The sequence below is a fragment of the Scleropages formosus genome, chromosome 8, assembly GCF_900964775.1.
Source record: "Scleropages formosus chromosome 8, fSclFor1.1, whole genome shotgun sequence".
Taxonomy (NCBI): domain Eukaryota; kingdom Metazoa; phylum Chordata; class Actinopteri; order Osteoglossiformes; family Osteoglossidae; genus Scleropages; species Scleropages formosus.
In genome coordinates, this window is record NC_041813.1 from 17,961,056 (window position 1) to 17,980,230 (window position 19,175).

A 19,175-nucleotide genomic window follows, 5' to 3' on the forward strand; every position below is an offset into this window, starting at 1 on the left:
TTTGCTGATGTTCGGTTTCTGCCGTTATTCCCTTCTATGGTTTCGTTTTTTTCTCCTAGCTGGGAAAAAAAGCCTTTTTGTTCATGACAGCCTCCATCCTTTACACGACTCTACCATATGCCGTACGGCCACCTCAGGAGACTGCTACAGCTGGTCCCATTTTAAAAAAAAATTAATTAATTAATTTGTTTTTCTGTTGGCTTTATGCCAGCTTGAATGAGAGGAGAAGCGGTGTGAGAGCTGGCAGAATATGAAGGTGTGGTTTTTCTACCAGGCGATAGTGGACGGAGGCCCTGGGTTCCACTTGTCCGTTGGACCAATGTGGTCATGTGACTTATGCCAGATTGTGATTGGCTGGTGTGGAAGGTTGGGAAGCCATCTGGCAGAGGAATTAGTGTTTTTCATAGAAGTTTGGCCAGACTATTTAGTCTCTGGGAATTTGCTGAATAGCAGCTGGCTGAGCCTTGCAGTTTAATTGGCGGGCTGATGCAAAGCCTTGATGGGCTGTCGGCAGACCAGTAGAAACTTTTTTTTTTTTTTTTTGTCCATGTGTCAGCTGTAGCAGAGTTGCACCCATGTGCTCTATCTGTATACAGGCCCAACAGGGCTCATCCTGCTGGACCACATAGTTTAAGTTGTGATGCACAAAAGGGAAGCATTTTTTTTCTCTTTATTTCCTCAACGGAGGTTCTCATATAAATCCAAAATACTCAAAAAAAAAAAAAAAAAAAAAAAAAGGTTACTTTTTTTATTGATTTAACATGAAATGGCCCTTTTCAATAGAAACACTCAATTTTGAAGTAATGCATCATCTTTTGTCAGAAGGCAATCTGCTGTGCAGTTATGCATCATCTCCAGCCAGGCTTCTTCAAGGTCTCCTAGAGAATCGAAATGACATATAAAATGGCGAATTGCAAAGAAGATAAAGGAAAATTATATGGCCCCAATGTATGTTGTTTGTTTTGCTTTGTTGTGTTTTGCATTCAGGCTGAACACAGACTCACAGCTGATGGGGGGGAAAAAAAATACAGATTCTTTGTTGTGTGGCTTTATACTGTAGGTTTAATGTTCGGGTGATGGTGAAGTAGGCAAAAACCAATTTTGTGCAATTGGAATGCACAGTGTGAGCAAACACAACCTTAGTGAGTCCAAAATAACAATACAAACATCTCTCTATGAGCCAAGTGTTGTTGTAGATGCAAAAAATATGAATTATCCAGCTCAGTGACTCCACAGTCTGTCCTATTTAGGTTTCTTCAGCTGCCCAGAAGAAGTTTGGCGGTAGAGTTGTATAGCAGTGACCGAGTGAAGGCCTTTCCTTAAAGGACTGTAGCATGGTGGCACAGTTGGCAGCACTGGTGCCTCACAGCTTCCTGTCTTGTGGTTTGGGATCTTGATGTGAAATTTGCCTCAGCTTGTACAGAGTTTGCATGTTCTCCCTGTTTTTGGGTTGGTTTCCTCCCACAGTCCAAAGGCATGTGTGGAAGAAGGCAATGATAAACCACTTCTGTACTCTCCCTTACCGTGATTGGTCAGTAAGAGTGGACTTTGACTCCAAGAGTCTTACACTTAATAACTGAGTGGGCGTCTTCTCTTAAAGGATCAAAGGAAGTTTAGATACTAAGCTATTTTTGGTGGTGTTCTGCCTCTGTGTCCTCGAAATTGTGAAAAATTAAAACGTGATGAGGTCCTTTGCATGTGAAAGCTAAATGAAGTTAAAAAGACGGCAGGTTGCAGTTGAATGGGGTCCTGTTTGCCCAAGGCCACTTGAACTCAGTTGGCTGGAAAATACTAGACCAAGGAGAAAGTTGATGGGAAAAGTTTAAAAACTTAAAGCATAATATACTTATTTAATCACATACTTTTGTGCCATTTCATGCCTCACGAGGTATGGGTAATGGACACGTTTTTAAAAGAAAGAGCAAGTTTACCGAGGGGAAAACAGTGTCATGAGAAGGAACGATTCGTTGGCTGCATAGCTCGCGACACTTGGAGTTGGAATTAAGCCTGGCTGTGAACCTCTGTTGTGCACCAAAGTGAGAGACAATTCTGCAGCCAGCAGGGGTGCGGCCGCGGAATAAAGGTGCGCTAACATTCACGTGTCCGGCATGTAGGAGGCATCACAGTTTTCCGCCTGGTTAAAGTGACAGTTAATCTGTGTAGAAGCTAATTGGGAAGAATTCGACACACTGCATCTCTGGAACTTGAGTACCGGTGGCGCGGTATTAATTGGTTTATTTATAAGACTCCTTTCATCTTGGCAGCCTGAGTTTGTGTCATCGCTACGCTGGCCGATAAGCTGTCCCCGTGCTGGCTAGCGTGACCCTCACTCAGAATGGATTCATCGTCATTATCATGGCTCTGCAGACTGGCAACGCCTACCTGTTCACGTTACACACCACCGTCACCCTCTCTTCCTCTAGGTCTTCCTCCTTCCCTTGTGGTTCCTATTAATGAGCACTAGATAAATTCCTTTTGGTGTGATGAGACGGATGAGCGTCTGCGCTTTCCACCAGCATCACAGCTCGTGCTCATGCCCCCCATAGTGTGATTTATGGAGCTGGTCTCATGACCAGGCTGCAGAAGGAGCTGGCTCATCTGTGCCTGCCTCATTTGCCTTTTCTTCTGTGTGAACTCTGTATACCTGTAAACTGCAGCTTTACATAACCTGCTAGGCAGAAGCCAGATCCGTTGTTTCCTTCAACATAGATTCACACCAGCATTGTTGTAGGACTTGCATCCGTGTAGAACAGGAAAAAACTTGGCTCTGTATATGAAAACACACGTTACTGTGCTTCTGAATAAAGGCCCGTCTATCGCTTCCCTTAGTTATCCTTTGATACTGCGGTGTAACATAACATCCCTGGGTCAGAAACTTATTTTGAGCTGTTTGTGCAGAGATGTTTGATGTTTGAAAGGCATGAATTCAGACATACTCCAAAAATGAATCTAAGTATTTTCAAGCTCACCGTGATAGGACCTAAAGCCATGGTTAAGTATGAGAGAGGATCCACACGTTGTATAAATGTGAATAAACCACTCCAAATAAATTTAGACAATTTTAAATGTTCACTGGCTCTATCAAGCACTGTTACTTATTTATAACTTACTGTTATTATAGGGGTAGGACGGCCACGCATGTGCTCCTGGGCTGGAGGTTTGAGTCTGGCTCAGTCTGTCTGGACTTGAATATTCTCCTCATGTTGGAGTGGGTTTCCTCCAGATGCTATGATTTTCTCCAACATTTGAAACTATGTTGTGCATTTAAATCTTGTTGTGTATCATTGAATGTGTGTGTGATTGTCCTGCGATGGACTATTGTTCCAGTCAGGGTGTACCTGCCTCATGTTCCATGCTTCCAATGTATACTCTGGACAACAGTGGTTATTAATAAAGAGTGGATCTTTTTGAGCTTGGTTTGCACCACGCACCTCTTTGCTTCATTTGAGGGCATGATTTAGAATTTAGGTTCTTTTCTGCAAACTGTCCTATGAGAGCCAGGCAAAGGAAATATTTATCTCACCATCAGAAGCACTTTTCCCTCTGACTGAAAAAAGTGTATTATGCAGTGTTAGATACGCTGAATGGTGACCACAGACCTCTTTCAATGTTCCTGTAAATACAGTAACATAAATGGTGTGTACAAGTTATGGTGTTGTGGCTGTGATTGTTGGTTTGAATCTGAAGGCATGACCAACTTATACAAGCTTCAAGGTTTCATAAAAAAAAAAAAGTAATTCCTAAATCTTGTGCATATTCACAGCTTTCTCTTTGACTCACTGGAGCTACAGTATTTGAGTGCACTGGCTTGCTTGCTTATTTATTTATTTATTTATTTATTTATTTACTTTATTTATTTAGAAAGTCTGAGTTTAATTATCTTTTGTGTACTAACTCAGATGGATATGAGATGCAGCTAAAAAAATGTAAGAAGTCTGACTGCAGTTTTAGAAGTCTTGAGTGGGGTTCTGTGTGGCCATACTTTTTCACTGTGCTTTTCAGCTAAGCACCATACAGTTTCTTTTTATTTTAGTTCCACCACTTGGGCAATCCTCTGTTTCCTACAGAAATGAGAAGACCAAGCTGAACCTCACCAGGCGACCCACTCCTACATGTTCCTTCTTGTTGAACCCATGTCCAGTAGCTCTTTCAGCCAGCTGCAGATGAAACGTGGTCAGCGGTCATCGTGTTTCTTATGCACAGCAAGCTAGTGGTGTGATTGCAGCCATTCCTGACAGGTCCAATAGAACTGGTGCCCAACCAGTGTACATTAATGGCACTAAAGGCTTTAAGGGCAAATGAAGCATTGGGGCAGCCCTGGGCTGAGCTGCAGTTATACTGCTCTCCTCAGTGTTGCGCGAAGTGTATTAGCTATTTGCACGGGTCCCCTGAAGTGTGAAATAAGGTATGTAAAGTAGCCACTAAAATCTTTGCATACCCAGAGTACTGTGTATCAGCTGAAACACGTTAGGTGTGTGAGCCCTCTAACCGCTTGCCTAGCTGAGCGAGAGGAGTCTTATTGTTACTGCTGCTACGCTTCATGCTGAACCTTATCTTATGCTGCTCTTCCACCCTGATTTACCAGGCCGTGATTTCTCTCCTTTTCCTCCGAAATGCATGTCTGCTCGATTTATCCCCAGACAAAATCCCTACACAGTCTGCTGTCACATCCAGTTCCGCTTTATCCCCAGCTACATAGAACGTTTTGAGCAATGCGGCAGAGGGCCTGTTGCTCACTGGATTTGGCGTCCTTCTGCTGTGGTCATCCAGAAGGTGGATTTGTGTCCATTGTGTGGGGAGATGTTGCCCCCAGGCACTGATCAGGGATCACTTAGCTTCACTCTAACCCTACTGGATTCTTGCAAAAAAAAAAAAACTCTCAAACTGACTGATAAAATAAGTTATGTGCATGCGTGAGCAGGATACAGCCATCCTGCTCATACACTCTACACCCTAGCCATCTTCAGGAGGGCTTCTGTCTTCTGCCCCTTCCCTCCTGCTTTTTCCAGATTCGTTTCCACTTATCAGTACTCTACCTCTCTTTGCCTTGGTTTTCACAATATTGGACATGGAGTCTGTCCTCAGAATGTCCTGTTAAGTACTTGTCAGTTCTTGAGGCCTCGGTGTGAAGTTAGTAAGTCAGCTAGCACATGTTTTACACTCAGTTGATCTGACTCTGAATTTCTTGTGTTGGTGCATTCCAGGTGAGCGTGGTGCAGGACTCTGTAAACATCTCGGGACAGAACACCATGAACATGGTGAAGGTCCCCGACTGTCGCTTGGCTGATGAGCTGGGGGGCCTGTGGGAGAACTCGCGGTTCACTGACTGCTCCCTCTGCGTGGCAGGACAGGAGTTCCAGGCCCACAAGGCCATTCTTGCAGGTATAAACCCCAGCAGCTCCCTGACTCCCCAGGCAGTGAGAACATCCCCTCATCACACAGCAGGTGAAACCATGCAGCATGCTTATATGCTAAGAGTGAATGCCTCACATTGAGAGACTTGGCACTGAGCCTTGACACAAGTAGAGGCTTTACAGAAACCAGCAACGAGTTTCCAAATTGTGATGAATGTGATGAATTGTGATGATAAATTGTGGAATCTGATATTCTTTTGTGAAATTGCTACGCTGCACCATATGCGTTCTGTTACATATTTACTACTACTCTTGCACACTCACACATGCATGGAAAGGTCCGTCTTTTGCAGAAGCAGCACGTAAATTAGTTTGCTAATAAATCGGCATCCGTTATCCCCAATTCACTGCTTTGTATCAACTGCTTGCGTTGAAAATGCAGTTTTCCAGTAACCCGTATGTTACTTCATGGATGTCGAGAGGTACATCTAGTGGTGGAACACCTTTAATTGTTTACTGCCAGCAAACATGCGGCCACTTCAGCCCGGCTGTCTGCCAGCCATGTTTTTTGTTTATACCTCTCCCTGGGGCGCAGTGACTTGTTATAATCAGTCCTCATCATCCTGTTCTCCCATGCATTGATTACCAGACAGTGACCAAAGGATCAGGAATTAATCAAATGAATTGGTGCAGATCCACTTCCTATTGGACATATGTTGTAATAGTGTGAAGTATCATTAATTTAAAAATTTAAATTGCTCTTACTAATGGGAATACTTCAGGGCAATGTAAATGACTACCACTTGATAGAATTAACACACTCCAATTAATTACAGCGAGATCCTTTCTTCAGTTAAGAGCTGCAGTGATTAAGTGAAGTAAAGTTGTGTATGATGTTTAGGGAAAAAAGTTACCTGGTCCTCATGTTTATAATTTTAATAGCACTTTGACGGAGCTTTGAAAGCCTGCAGTTGGTTGCACCCTGTGCTGTTGCAATTTACACAAAACAATAAGGCAATACCGTAGCATTAGGGTGGCATGGTAGCACAGCAGTTAGAGCTGGTGATTTACAGTGCTCGGGCTGGCTGATTGAACGTTGGTTTGATCCACGCTCAATAGTCTGTGTGCAGTTTGTTAGTTCTCCCCATATTTGTGTGGGTTTCCTTTGGGTTCCCTGATTTCCTCCCGTAGTCCAAAGACATGTTTTTTTCAGGTGAATTGGTGACTCTAAGCTGCCCTTAGTTTATAACTGTGTGAGTGAATGTGTGTGCTGTATAAATGGATTAATAACTAGGTAGCATCCTGTAGTGTATCCACCATTATAAGTCAGCTAAATACTCCGTAGTATTGTGTGTTGCTTTTGAGAAAAGTATCTGTTAAAATGAGTTGGATAAATTTGTTTTACCATGCGTATTTGAATTTTCTTTTTAAATAAAATCAGTTAGGTGTCTAGTCTCTTCTGTCCATACAGAATTTACCCAGGTATTTGGAAATTTATTTTTTAAATTAAGAAATATGTATTTTTATGTCCTTGGTTTTTGGATTTTTTTTTTTTTTGGTTTTTCTCACCTTAGCTCTCTGTGTCACCCTCTTGTGAGGGGTGCTTTGTAAATATAAATTTAGTTTTTTTTTCTTTAATTGTACAGGCATGCTAATTTTGGGAAGAGTATGAAGTCTGCTTTCAGAAGTATCCTCCAGGGCGACACTACTGATCCACTTTCTTTCTTTCAGCGCGCTCCCCTGTGTTCAGTGCCATGTTTGAGCACGAGATGGAGGAGAGCAAAAAGGTAGGTTCCCTCTCATGTTTGGCAGCTTTCGTCTGCCCTGTCCGTCATGCATCAAGTGTGCACTTCTTGGTGTCGCAAACAGGTGTAGTAGATGAAGTCAGAGACAAATCAAAATCTGAGGACTATATCTGGGGATCCATTGCAACCTTATGGCCGTCGACTGCTTGGGTACAGCTGATAAACTCAGTACAGTCTGAGCCTATTTCCCAGGAGCCGATACAACTCCCCCTCCACTGTCTTGTCGCTCCACCCCACCCATCTCCTACCCATTGCACATGGCTGTGTTGTCTGGAGTTTTCTCAGAGGAAACTTGGTTATATTTAGGTTTCTTTTTCTTTCAGTCCAGAACCGCAATTAAATCATTCCTATTGGGCCACTTCAGTAATAATAGGAACGATTGTCAACCCATTTTTGTAGAAATTTAAAAGGAATCTGCTCAGACTGCCTTTCCAGTGTCCCCAACTGAAAAGTATCTGTGTTAATTTAGCGATCGCCCCTTGGGCCTATTTCCGTTTCCGGGTACATCAAAGTGCCCCCTCCATCCCATCATAACCCTGTTAGGAGGACACTGTCCAACGCAGAGACGCCTGCTTCCTTCCTGGTACATGATGCGCAGCTGTGCTAAGGCGCCCCCCCGGCGCTCCCACTTTCACCACGTTGCATCAGCGCCACCTCTATCTGTTTATGGAGCCAGAGTAGCGTGTGCACGTACGCATACACACGCGTACACGCGCACGCACACACGGCAAAGCGACGGACTGAGCCTGAGGACAAGTACCGTCCCAAAACAAAGTACCTCTGAAACACTCAAGATATTTTTAGAGACTTTGGGGATACACATCAGGTTGGATTTTCCAGTGGTTTGCACCAGGTACCAATATCCAGATGTCACAACGGCGCACATGACAATGAATTGCAGAGAATTGCAAAGCACAACCAATATCCCTCACCCCTCCCCCTGCTTGATGTGCAACTGACAGAAATTGGGAAAGATGAGTAGGAGGAGAAGTTTAATCTTTCATTCCGTAACTAGCATGATGTTTAGCATTTTTGTTTTGCGATTCACCCACCACTGTCACTCATGCAGTCAAAACAATTATCGAAAGAAAACAAACACTTTGGAGAAAGAAGTGGTCGGGGGTGAAAGACAGCTGCTTCCACTGCTTCTTGGAGGAAGACGACGTTATGCTTTTAGCAGTTGAAATATGAATGTGTGTATATGTTGGTACTTACCTTGCACATGTAGCATTGACTCTTTCCACCCACCCTTTCATCCATCAGTAATCGTTTTCTCAGTTTAGGGTCATGGTGTTCCAGCACTTCTCATGACAGTATAGTGTGTGAGGAAGGGTACACCCTGGGCTGGATGCCAGTCCATCACATGGTAATCAGACACATACTCTTTCACTTGAACTACAATCAGTTTAATGCCACCAGTCCACCAGAAACACATTGTTTGACTATGGGAGGAAACAATATTGAAATAGAAACTATATATATGTGTGTGTGTGTGTGTGTGTGTGTGTGTGTGTGTGTGTGTGTGTGTGTGTGTGTGGCCTGGCCAGGCCCCTTCGCTCATCTACTTCTACTCGTTGGGTGGTCCCGCGCACGAAAGGTAAAGCTCGGAGGTTCTCGGTTCTGGATCCGTTATGGTGGAATGACCTAACCCTGTCACTCAGAACTGCGGAAACTCTGTCTATATTCAAGAAGGATCTGAAAACTCACCTTTTCCAGATCCACTTCGCCAAAGATCTCTCCAGTTCATTTACGGTGTAACTGTTCATGCATCGTAACTCCGGAAGCATCCCCAGATACAGCCTTTATTCAGCCACTACTCTAGCATTGTACTTGCTTATTTGTGTGTTTTATAATATTTAAAAAAAAAAAACGATGGAAGGGTATCGGGATTTGTCTATCCTGTGTTTTATGCACCTACTCGATCGATGAACCTCGGTGCAGCAAGTGGTAGGTAACAAACTGGGTTTGCTTGAGACTTTCATGTCTGCAACTATATCTCCTTCTCTTAATGTAATGTATAAATTGTACTTTTGCTGAGATGTACGTCGCTTTGGACAAAAGCGTCTGCTAAATGAATAAATGTAAATATATGTGTGTGTGTGTGTGTGTGTGTGTGTGTGTGTGTGTGTGTGTGTGTGTGTGTGTATATATGTTTGTTTCACCTTCCTGCTCAAGGGTACAGGCCCTAAACACCACTATGCTACCTTATACAAGCTGTGTACATAGACCCCATGTATCCCATTGGAATCACAGAAACTCTACCTAGAGTGTGAAAGGGCCTGGGATATGTGCTTGGAACATCAATGAGGGAGAGGGCAGTGATTTCAACATGCTTGCATGAAGCAGAGCATTCGGGGCCATCCTCAACCCATCAGAGGGCAGAGAGAGAGAGCCGAGGAACGGTGGGTCGCTGTGATTCACAGGCGTGTCCCTCTTAAATTGATGCCTACAAGCCTGGGTGGGAAATTATGCATAAGGCAGTGAGGAAATACATTTTAATTGCTGTTTAAGCTGCCTTCTTCATCACGGAGTGTTGGACCTGTTTCTGTATGTAGATAGAGGAAGCTGATAAATAGGCTAATCCTGTTTTTCAGAAGTCTATAAAGATAAATGGGGCAGTTTGGAAGGAAAACAGGTTTTAATGAAGAAGCTATTTGGCTGCTTTTCTTGCAAGCTTGCTGAGACTTTAAGTGGGTGTTTCGTTTTTTTTTTTTTTTTTTTTTTCCCTCCTTTCTCCCCCCTCTGCTTTGGAAAGGTTGATGGGATCAATACCTTATTTTTTATTTTTTTTTTTTTATAATATATTTTTATGCTTTACCTTGTAGCATCAGAAAGGATATTGGAATATATACAGATGCCGTATAATTGAAGTTTACCATGACTGACCCTTGGTAAATGCTTTGACTCGCCGTCGTTGTGATAATGCAGGAGGTATAATTGGTTTGCCGCCTCTTTCTGCCTCCACATGCAGAAAGACCCGGTTTTGTATCGCTGTGCGGACAAGCGATAAAGAGCACTCTGGTTGCTGTGGGCTATGCACACCGTAAAATAACTTTTCTACTTTCGTTCCACAAAATACCCCAAAACAAATTTCACTTTTAGAAAATGTGCGGTTTTAATTTCTTTTTCCTTTTTTCGAGGCACTGTTTTACCCATTGTTGGCTCTTGGTAGTACGTGCCACTGGTGCTATGGGGGTGGTTTATAGAGCTCCTGACAGGTCTTTGTCACTTTCTGCTGGAAGTTAGGAACTTCAAAAAACACAGATGATGCCGTTTGAAGGCAACTGTTTAATCTGCTACAGCAGAAGCTGAGAGAAAGGGAAAACGCTTTGAGAGAACCCCAGAGATGCTACAAAAAAAACGACCGTTTCACTTGCTGCAGGTCCAGCCCGGTCATCTCTGGTCATCTGGTAAAATGTTTTGTCCATCTTCTTGCAGTGCCCGTTGTCTGCCATGCGATTGAGCAAATTGACACCTCTAGCAGGAGCCAGTTGAATAACAAGTGTCCCCTCCTACTACTGTATAGTTTGCTGCAAACAGATGGCATGTTTGCTGTAACCCCCTGTATGGTAGTAGGAGTAAGCAATATTTTTTGTCCAGATGTACTTACCGAACTATTTTGGTTGCTGGTGAGCAAGAAAAATGTTTTGAAACACTTGCCCTTAGGTTTCACTCTACTTTCCGCTGGGCAGGACTTTCTAGGTAATTATGAGGTATAAGTGCATGAAACTTGGTCTTGAAAGGCAGGAAATAATGGGTTGTTGAAGTCATCTTTGGTCCACCTCATTTCTCCATGAAATTGTCTCCCAGAACCGTGTAGAGATCAATGACGTGGAGCCTGAGGTATTCAAGGAAATGATGTGCTTCATCTACACGGGCAAGGCACCCAACTTGGACAAGATGGCAGATGACTTGCTGGCTGCTGCTGACAAGGTGAGGCTTTGAGCAGTCCTATAAACATGGCACACAACATGCAAGTGATAACTACTCAAACACATTTTCAACAATATGACATATGCACACATGGCATGGAAACACCGAATATGCTTACAGGTTCTGGGGTTTGCTCTTTCTTTACCTTCCCTTGTTTAAAGGAAATTTTTTTGTCAAGGTTGTTAATCACCCTCATATGACATTATATGCATTTTGCCAGAAGAATCTGTTGCTGGAAGACTTATTGGCACAGACAATATAATCTCTGCTGTTGTAGAGATTCTATTAAAGGAATACCTTTTGGGTTGGTGTTATACCCGCCTCGTGGTTTTCAAGGCTTTCTGACCCTGTCGAAGAGCATTCGTCAGCTTCTGCATAATACACCATCACCTTTACACTTTCTTGTCTGTCAGTTTGTTTTTCTCTTGCACTCACTGGCTACTAATATCACCCCACATTCCCCCGATGACGGTGTACGAGAGGAGTGGATAATGTACGGTCAAGGCCGATGGTTGCTTCTTCAACTCAAGGCCATTCCTCTCTCGCTCTCCATCTGCTTCAGCAGAGGGAATCGCAATGGGTTTGTCGGGTTTTTTGTTCACGTATCTTACGTGAGTGTGAATCCAGGCTCTGGGGTGCATGCCCAAAAGACAGCACATACAATGCCAATGAAATGAGGGTGATGTTGGTGACATTGTTGTTCAAGGCTTCAAATGCCAGCAAAATGCAGACGGGAGGAGTATTGTGAACTTTCTCATTATTGACAGACTCTTATGTGTTTATTTCTGATACGGCCTGCTTTTCTGTCCTGATGTCACCTTTCCTTGCTTCCCTCCATTCCATGCGCTGTGCCACCCCACTCTTATTCTCCCTCAATTCCTCTCCTCTTCCGTGCTGTTCCATTCCCATTACTTCAATCCTCTTTTCTACTCTACTGCTTTTTTCCCCATTGCCTCTAATCCTCTTCTCCACCCTGTTGCTCTCTTACCCTCATTTTGTATTTTCTACCCTTCCCTATTGATCCATTTTTATCACCTCCATTTCTCTCTACTATCCCACTATCCCATTGTCATTATTTCTTATCAACTACCCTACCATACTCTTCCATTCCCATTGTCTCCACTCTTCTCTGTTATGCTGCTGTTCCATTCCTGTTGCCTCCATTTTACTCTCCTGCTTTGCCATTGTCTCCACTTCTCCACCCTACTACTCCATTCTTTTTGCCTGCAATTCTCTTTACTGCCCTCCTGTCCCATTCTCCCATCCCTTCTGTTCCTCTCTACACCTTAATTTACTATTCTACTCCCCCTTTCCCTTTGTTTCCCCTCTTTGCCATCTGATAGTATGCTCTGGAGCGTCTGAAGGTCATGTGCGAAGATGCCCTGTGCACCAGCCTGTCTGTGGAGAATGCAGCAGAAATCCTCATCTTGGCTGACCTGCACAGTGCTGACCAGCTAAAGACGCAAGCTGTTGACTTCATCAACTAGTGAGTGATGTAAACCCGGCCTTCTCCTGTACCTTCACTCCTCACTTGGCCAGCTAGCTAAGAAAAAGACTAATTTTACCTCTCATAACAAAGTTTTGGAGTTGGCAGTGGTCCATACACTCTTTGAAATGGAAGAAAAACAACCGCTTTTCCAATTCCAGACAATACATTTGGCTCTAGACGTAAAATCAGACTCTCTGAAATAGAAAAACACTTACACAGCTGGCTGCTCGCATTTAAAAAAAATTGCTTTGGTTTATTGGAACCAGTTTAATATTTCTCCAGTCTTGTTTTATATCCCATCAAAAGTTTTCTTTTTTCGCCCCCTTCTTCTTCTCCCCCCCCCCCTCCTCCTTGACCATCTTAAAAGCACTGCAATGAAAGGGCAGTAATGCACATACTTCCCACTTCTTCCTTCTCTGCATTCTGTGGTACATTAACAGAGGCTTTCCCTAAGTTTCAGAGGCTCTTCAGTGCCCCCTATTGTGCATAAGTTTGAAGGATGTGTGGTGAGATGTCTCAGATGATGTTTCCCAACCCTTTGAGTAAAGCAGTTGGCAAACTGGATGATAAACTTCTTGATATAGATTGCAAACTTTGAAGGTTCAACCCACTGAAGTGATTTACATAGTGCCCCACACAGCTGGTGTTAGACCTTAAATGAAGTGAATCCAAATGGTTGTGTTTTTTCCTCATTTATTATCAGCTGGGTAGAGAAACATCCTAATTAAGTGGAATCTCTTGGATGTTAATTGCAAATTTATTCTTTTGAGTAGCTGTACTAAGATCAATTGGAGTGTCTACAAACGCCCAGGTTCAAACAGACTGCTAGACAAAGAATGAGACACAGTGTTGATGAGAGGTGTGAGAACCATACTAGAACCATTAGCCAGAGGAACCAGGGTACAGCGAACCAGAATGGAAACCAGTGCAAGGCCAGGAGCTGTGAGTCATGCTGCTTTTAGAAGATAGATTTTAATGGGCAGCTTGTTTTCACCCAAAAAAACAGGTGACGTGGTGGGGTTCCACACAAATTATTAGTTCAATAATGTAATTAAGGGTGGAAGTGCTGGGAAATCGAGTGCATGGTGTGGTGCTTGAACACCAGGGTTGTTTATTCCTTTGGTAGAACTCCAGCTGCATGCCAACATCCATTGACTTAGTGTGCTCATGCCTTTGTTTCTGTTTGGTAGGAATTGCAAATTTAGCTACATGTCATTCTACTCGCTGGTTCCTGCTCTCACACTGTTCTTCTACTCCCCGAGTACGTACACTCCTCTCTCTCTAATTGTCTGTTTTTTTTCCATGTGAGTGGCGGTGAGCGAGAGCCTAAGTAGATCGAAAACAGTTTTACAATACAGAACCCCCCTCTCTCTACCCCATCATTAATTGTACCCCCAGTGTTATGACAGCTTAATTTGTGCCAATATTGTTGTTTATGGGGGAATTGGCCTCCGGGGATATCCAGCCACAAAGCTCTATCAACCCTCCCTCTGGGAAAAGAAAAAATCAATAAAGAGAAACGATATAGAATGCAGACCCCTCGCCGGAACCAATGTAGCGCAGGCCCCCCCAGTCCTCTCGTTCCCTACAGTTGTGTTCATGCCTCACGCCGCTTCTATAAACATGACGACGTGATGGAGGAAGCAGGGAGGGGAGGGGGTTTACAGGCCAGAGCAGATTGCGATGGCCACTGGAGTCACAAGAAGATTGGTTTTCATTTGAGTGTAGGGGATGGAGCTGAGTTGGGGGCTGTGTTCTGAAATTGTCCGTCAAACTCTTGAGCCGGACCGTGAATGAGAGCATTTCTGCCGTTCTTAGCAGAGCCGAGAGTTCCACTGTATCTCAGGGATTTGCTTCAGTGTGGAATACACACCACATGCTGGCTTTAATGGGCTCTGAATGTGACGCAGCGCAACAGCAGGCACAAGTTCTTGAACCGCGACTAGTCCCAGCAGCATATTCCTGGACTCTGGTCAGAATGCCCCCCCTATTCCAAAGGCTCTAATAAACACAGCTCTAGCACTCCACTCCAGGGCCATTTCCAGCGTGTGATGTGATTGGTCACGCAAAGTGCTTCTCAGCCTGTCCTCAGGTGTTGAAAAGCAGGGTTTATGGTGGTGTTCTGCTTGTGTGTTTGAGGTATCGCCTCCCTGACCCAGTTTACGGTCGGAGCAGAACGCTCACTGAGCGCAGCACCCTGACTGAGGAGGGAGGAACGGCATCGAACCAACTTTAGGCTTGATTAATCTTTGCAGTTGGCCTGAAAAAGAAAAAAACTACAAGCGCAGAGAATAGCATTTTTCCCTTGAGATGAGAATCCTTTATCAAAATGCTGGATGGAAGAAAAAATTAATAAGAGATGTGTCTAACAAAGATCCAGTTTCTCAATATTAAAGGGCTGCAGTTGTATAGGAGCATAATTGTTGGTTCATCATCGTGGAATTTCGGATCTCAAAGAAAAATAACAAAGCCAGCCAGAAGCTCTACTTGACCACCACCCCTTTCTTTATTGCCGTACCCCCTCAAGACTTTGACCCCTCCTTCTCTTGGCCTAAAGAGCCTGAAAATCGATCATGGGTTTTAAAGATCAAAATCAAGATCGATTAGGTGTTCACCTGCCTTTTCGTGTCAGTGAAGGTGAGGCCTCCCTGCAGAATAGACCTGAATCTTGTCTCGGTGGGGTGTGACTTTGGCTGTACTCGCTCCAGCTTAATTGAGGCCTTTTGCCAAGGCAGTAATTTGCCTGATATATTTTCTGTGACCTTTTTCGATGTTAATAGCTTTTACGATGCTGGGAATCATTCAGATAAGAAATCAATCAAGTGGATGCTTACAGAGCCATAGTGCCAGTGGTGTTTCGAGGGTGGCGGGGGCCTTTTGTTTGGATCGTATGTGCAGGGAAGAGATTGACTGCGGCTGAACTTTCTCGTTACTCTGGCATTTAAGATTTTATTTTTTTCCTTTGGTGTGGAACGATTTGTTTAGTTGTAGAAAACAGTGCAGGTGAAAACAAACAAAATGAACAGCAGCATTTGTTCAGCCTCTGTCGTTAAACTCACCTCCTATTAAAAGGCGTACATCATGTCCTTTCTATATCCATCACAGACTGATAGTCTGCTTGCTGTAGCGCAGCACTGCAAGATTTAAGAGCTCTGGAAAAGGTTAGTGCAAATAGCTCTGAGCGTCATTTATTCTGTGGAACCCGCCCATCCCCCTGCGGCGGTTTAGGTTGTGTTTTAATAACCTGCGGCAGTTCTCAGGTGGGCCCTCAGAGAGGCAGATTTGTTGCCAACCTTAGCCAATACCGCTACGCATTTGCCCGCCAGCTTGTACCGAGGCCAGGTGTGGAGCCACGTCGCAAAAGCACTGGTCACACATTATAAATCTCCACTTCGGAGTGATCCATGTTCCGGTGTTTGTTTGTTTTATTTATTATCCCTTTTCTGTGCCGACATTTTCCATGGCTGCTGCTGGGCTGTGGTGTCTGGGTGCAGTGGAATTACCTTTGTCACCCTTGACTGATGGCTAGCTGGCCCTGTTAAGAGCGGGGGTGGTGTAAGACGGGGTGCTCTGGATGTTGGATTGTGTAGCAGGTGACCATGACAGTGGACAGGGATCACGGTCATTTTCGCATGTACACAAGCCATCTAGGTGTATTAGATGTGGAGAGACGGGTGATCGTCCGATTGTATGTCTGTATTAGTTATGCAAAGATGGGCATTAGATTATCATCTGGGCATTTGGGCTTATTAGATGGTATCAGATGGGTATGTTCCTAATACAAAGGTGGGTGAACAGGTAGTCATTTGGACCACTCACTTGCACAGGAACTGATGGGTTTGTCTGGACACAATAAAAGCAGTCGCTATTTGATTCCCAGATATTGACGTTTCGGTGATTAGTAACACTAGTATCAGAATCAATAAATGAGACCTGCTTGTTTCGGTGTGCCTTGGTGTGTGCTTGCTCTTGAATATGTGATACTGTAGAATACTTGGCAACAAGCCAGGGTACACACTCACAATCACACATACCAGAGTCTCCTTATTGTGCTGCCACATGTGAAATGTCATTAAAGGCTATTTACTCCCCCAGAATGAAAGAGCGCAGTGGAGTATCCTCCTGGGCTTTGAGTCAGGGTGGAGGGGTCCAAGCGGCTCCAATGGCTTGCAGCAGCACCTCCTGGGGAGAGGGGGGTGAGGGAGGGTCCAGGGAAAGAACTGCAGGGCACCCATTAGCACCTGGTAATCGATGAGAGAGGAACGGGGAAACGGGAGCGAAGCGGGCTTTACTAGGCTTGCAGTTTGACTGCACACACACACACACACACACACACACACACACACACACACACACACAATGCATTATACCTACCAACACACATAGATCATTGCACCCTGGCTGTGTCTGTTTGTCACATATGCTTCTCAGCTGGGGCAAAGTGGATCGTTTGGAGTGTGTGCGCCAGCAGGAACCTCTGCCTTGCTCCTCAACAAAAAATATTGAAAGCAGTTGTTCGATGTCTGGTTAATGTATATTTTAGTGAAGAGTGTCACTGGTAACATCTGCTGAACCAATAAGTTAGGGCTGTTGGTTTCTGTATGTTTTGCGAGTGAATAGTCACCATTTCTGTTCCTCCTGTGTTTCAGCCACGCGTCAGACGTGATGGAAACCTCTGGCTGGAAGTCCATGGTGGCCTCACACCCTCACCTGGTGGCTGAGGCTTACCGCTCGCTGGCTTCCGCACAGTGCCCCTTCCTGGGACCGCCTCGCAAGCGGCTAAAACAGTCATAGGAACTGGGCCAGGACCAAAACCCGTCCTCCTCCACTCCGCACCCCCGTCCCCCTGCTTGTCCAGTGCAGGCCCCAGCGTTACGCATTCCCTTTGTCCTGCTCCCTGCTCAGGCGAAGCTGCCGTGCTCGGTCTCTCAGCGATCCAAGGCGGAGTCAAAGACATGACAAGCCAGATTTTCCAGGGCTCTGGATCTTCATTGGTTCAAGGCCAGAGATGGGCGTTGTGCCTTGGCCAATGGCTTTGTGAGCCTGGGAGGCATGGTCAATGAAGAGCATGGTGGGCTGGCTCTATATATGGATGGAAGGACAGCGAACAAGATAGGGAGGAGAAAAGACAAACTATCAAACACACAGCTTTTCAAGGACTTCAAGACCCTGAGCCCAATGTGTTTTTGTCTTCTGAAGCACCTCTTGCAGTTTTTTAAAATCCTTTTCTTTCAGTACATAGAGGAAATTGTTGGGAAACCGAGACCTTTTGATGAGCTGCTTCTAGGGAAGTGACAGTTTGAAGCTTTAGATGACAAACTTCAGTTGAGTCTGCTGTCAAGGAAGACAGCAGGAAGGAACTTCGTTGCCACTGATTTTTCAAGCGTCTGTGGGAGAATAAAGTTCTAGAATACATATCAGTTATGCTCGGGAAACAGCTGACTGTTGTTTACATCGAATCTCTTGTCCTGTGGTGTTTCCCTTCCACGCCTACCAAAATGGTAAACATAGGAAGAGATGGTGGTCTGGCAGCCACTGGCTTCTTGCAGATTAAAGACCTTCTAGAAGAACTGGGTTCTCATCTCTGATGCTCTCCTTTGAAAGTGGAGGCAGGAAACCATCTCCCAAGTCAACAGAGGACAGAGAAGGGTGGAGACATGTAAATTATTTTTGTGACATCTTGGTATTTGAACATTACTGCTCATAGCACTTGTGTTTTAAAATCCAAGGCTTCCTTGTGAAATCCTGAAAATCAGTGGGGGGGAAAAGTAATGAAATATATCCCAGAACTCAGTTTTGGAGTGCAAAACCATCAATATCAGTACGCCGTCAGGTTGAACCAGGCATGTAGTTTCGTTGTGTTTTTGTTGTTTTTTGTTTTTATTTTTCCTTTTTGATTCTGGAAGAGAGGGGAAAAAACCCTTGTTTTTCATAGGCGTTTGTACAGACATTGGTGTTTTCAGAAATGTAAAAGAAGCTTTTTTGTGAAATCAAAATGAGACTTTTGTGGTTTGGAGAGGGGAAAAAAGGAAATGAACACGTTTTAATGTTCATTAAATCCAAACTATTTCTGTAAGAAAAGCGAAATAAGAAAAAAATAAAAGCGCTATCTGATGTTTTTAACGTAATGTTTTCAGTTGTGGTGTTCTTCTGGGACCTGCTGGCTTCCCTTTCATTCTGCATGGCATGGTCACGTCTTCCTCTGTGGTCCTGGATCAAGTTTGATTACTTCTGTTTAAATTTATTTATTCAGCTGATGCTTTTCTCCAAATTGACTTAGAATGATAGCATTTATACAGCAGGTTAATTCTTACTGTATTAGTTCAGGGTTAATACGTTGTCCCAGGAAACTGCAGGAGGTCCTTTGATAGCAAGGTGACAACTCTAACCTCTGTGCAGCCTGCTGGCCCCATTCTCTCCTGCGGCTTCCCTTTCCAAAGCGTTCCACTCCCAGTAAAGGAGTGTACTGGGTCCAGGTGTTACACGTCTGCATTACATTACAGATCTTGATCATTCTTCTGAAGTATTCTTGACTAATTGTGTGTGTGTGTGTGTGTGTGTGTGTGTGTGTGTGTGTGTGTGTGTGTGTGTGTG

General features: G+C 44.2%; 1 protein-coding gene across 3 annotated transcripts in view; it reads left to right on the plus strand.

Moving 5' to 3' along the window:
* spop (speckle type BTB/POZ protein) overlaps positions 1 to 18,682 on the plus strand; it is a 64,789-nt gene extending 46,107 nt beyond the window's left edge. For 2 of the 3 annotated variants that reach the window (XM_018757227.1, XM_018757226.1), the window contains 5 exons: positions 5,205 to 5,445; positions 7,086 to 7,141; positions 10,970 to 11,092; positions 12,436 to 12,578; positions 17,231 to 18,682. In XM_018757227.1, coding sequence (XP_018612743.1) covers positions 5,205 to 5,445; positions 7,086 to 7,141; positions 10,970 to 11,092; positions 12,436 to 12,578; positions 17,231 to 17,375 — 708 coding nt within the window. In that variant the 3' untranslated portion in view covers positions 17,376 to 18,682. The remainder of the gene's footprint in view (positions 1 to 5,204; positions 5,446 to 7,085; positions 7,142 to 10,969; positions 11,093 to 12,435; positions 12,579 to 17,230) is intronic. The other variant, XM_018757228.1, reaches the window with a different exon arrangement.
* The last annotated feature ends 493 nt before the right edge of the window (positions 18,683 to 19,175 follow it).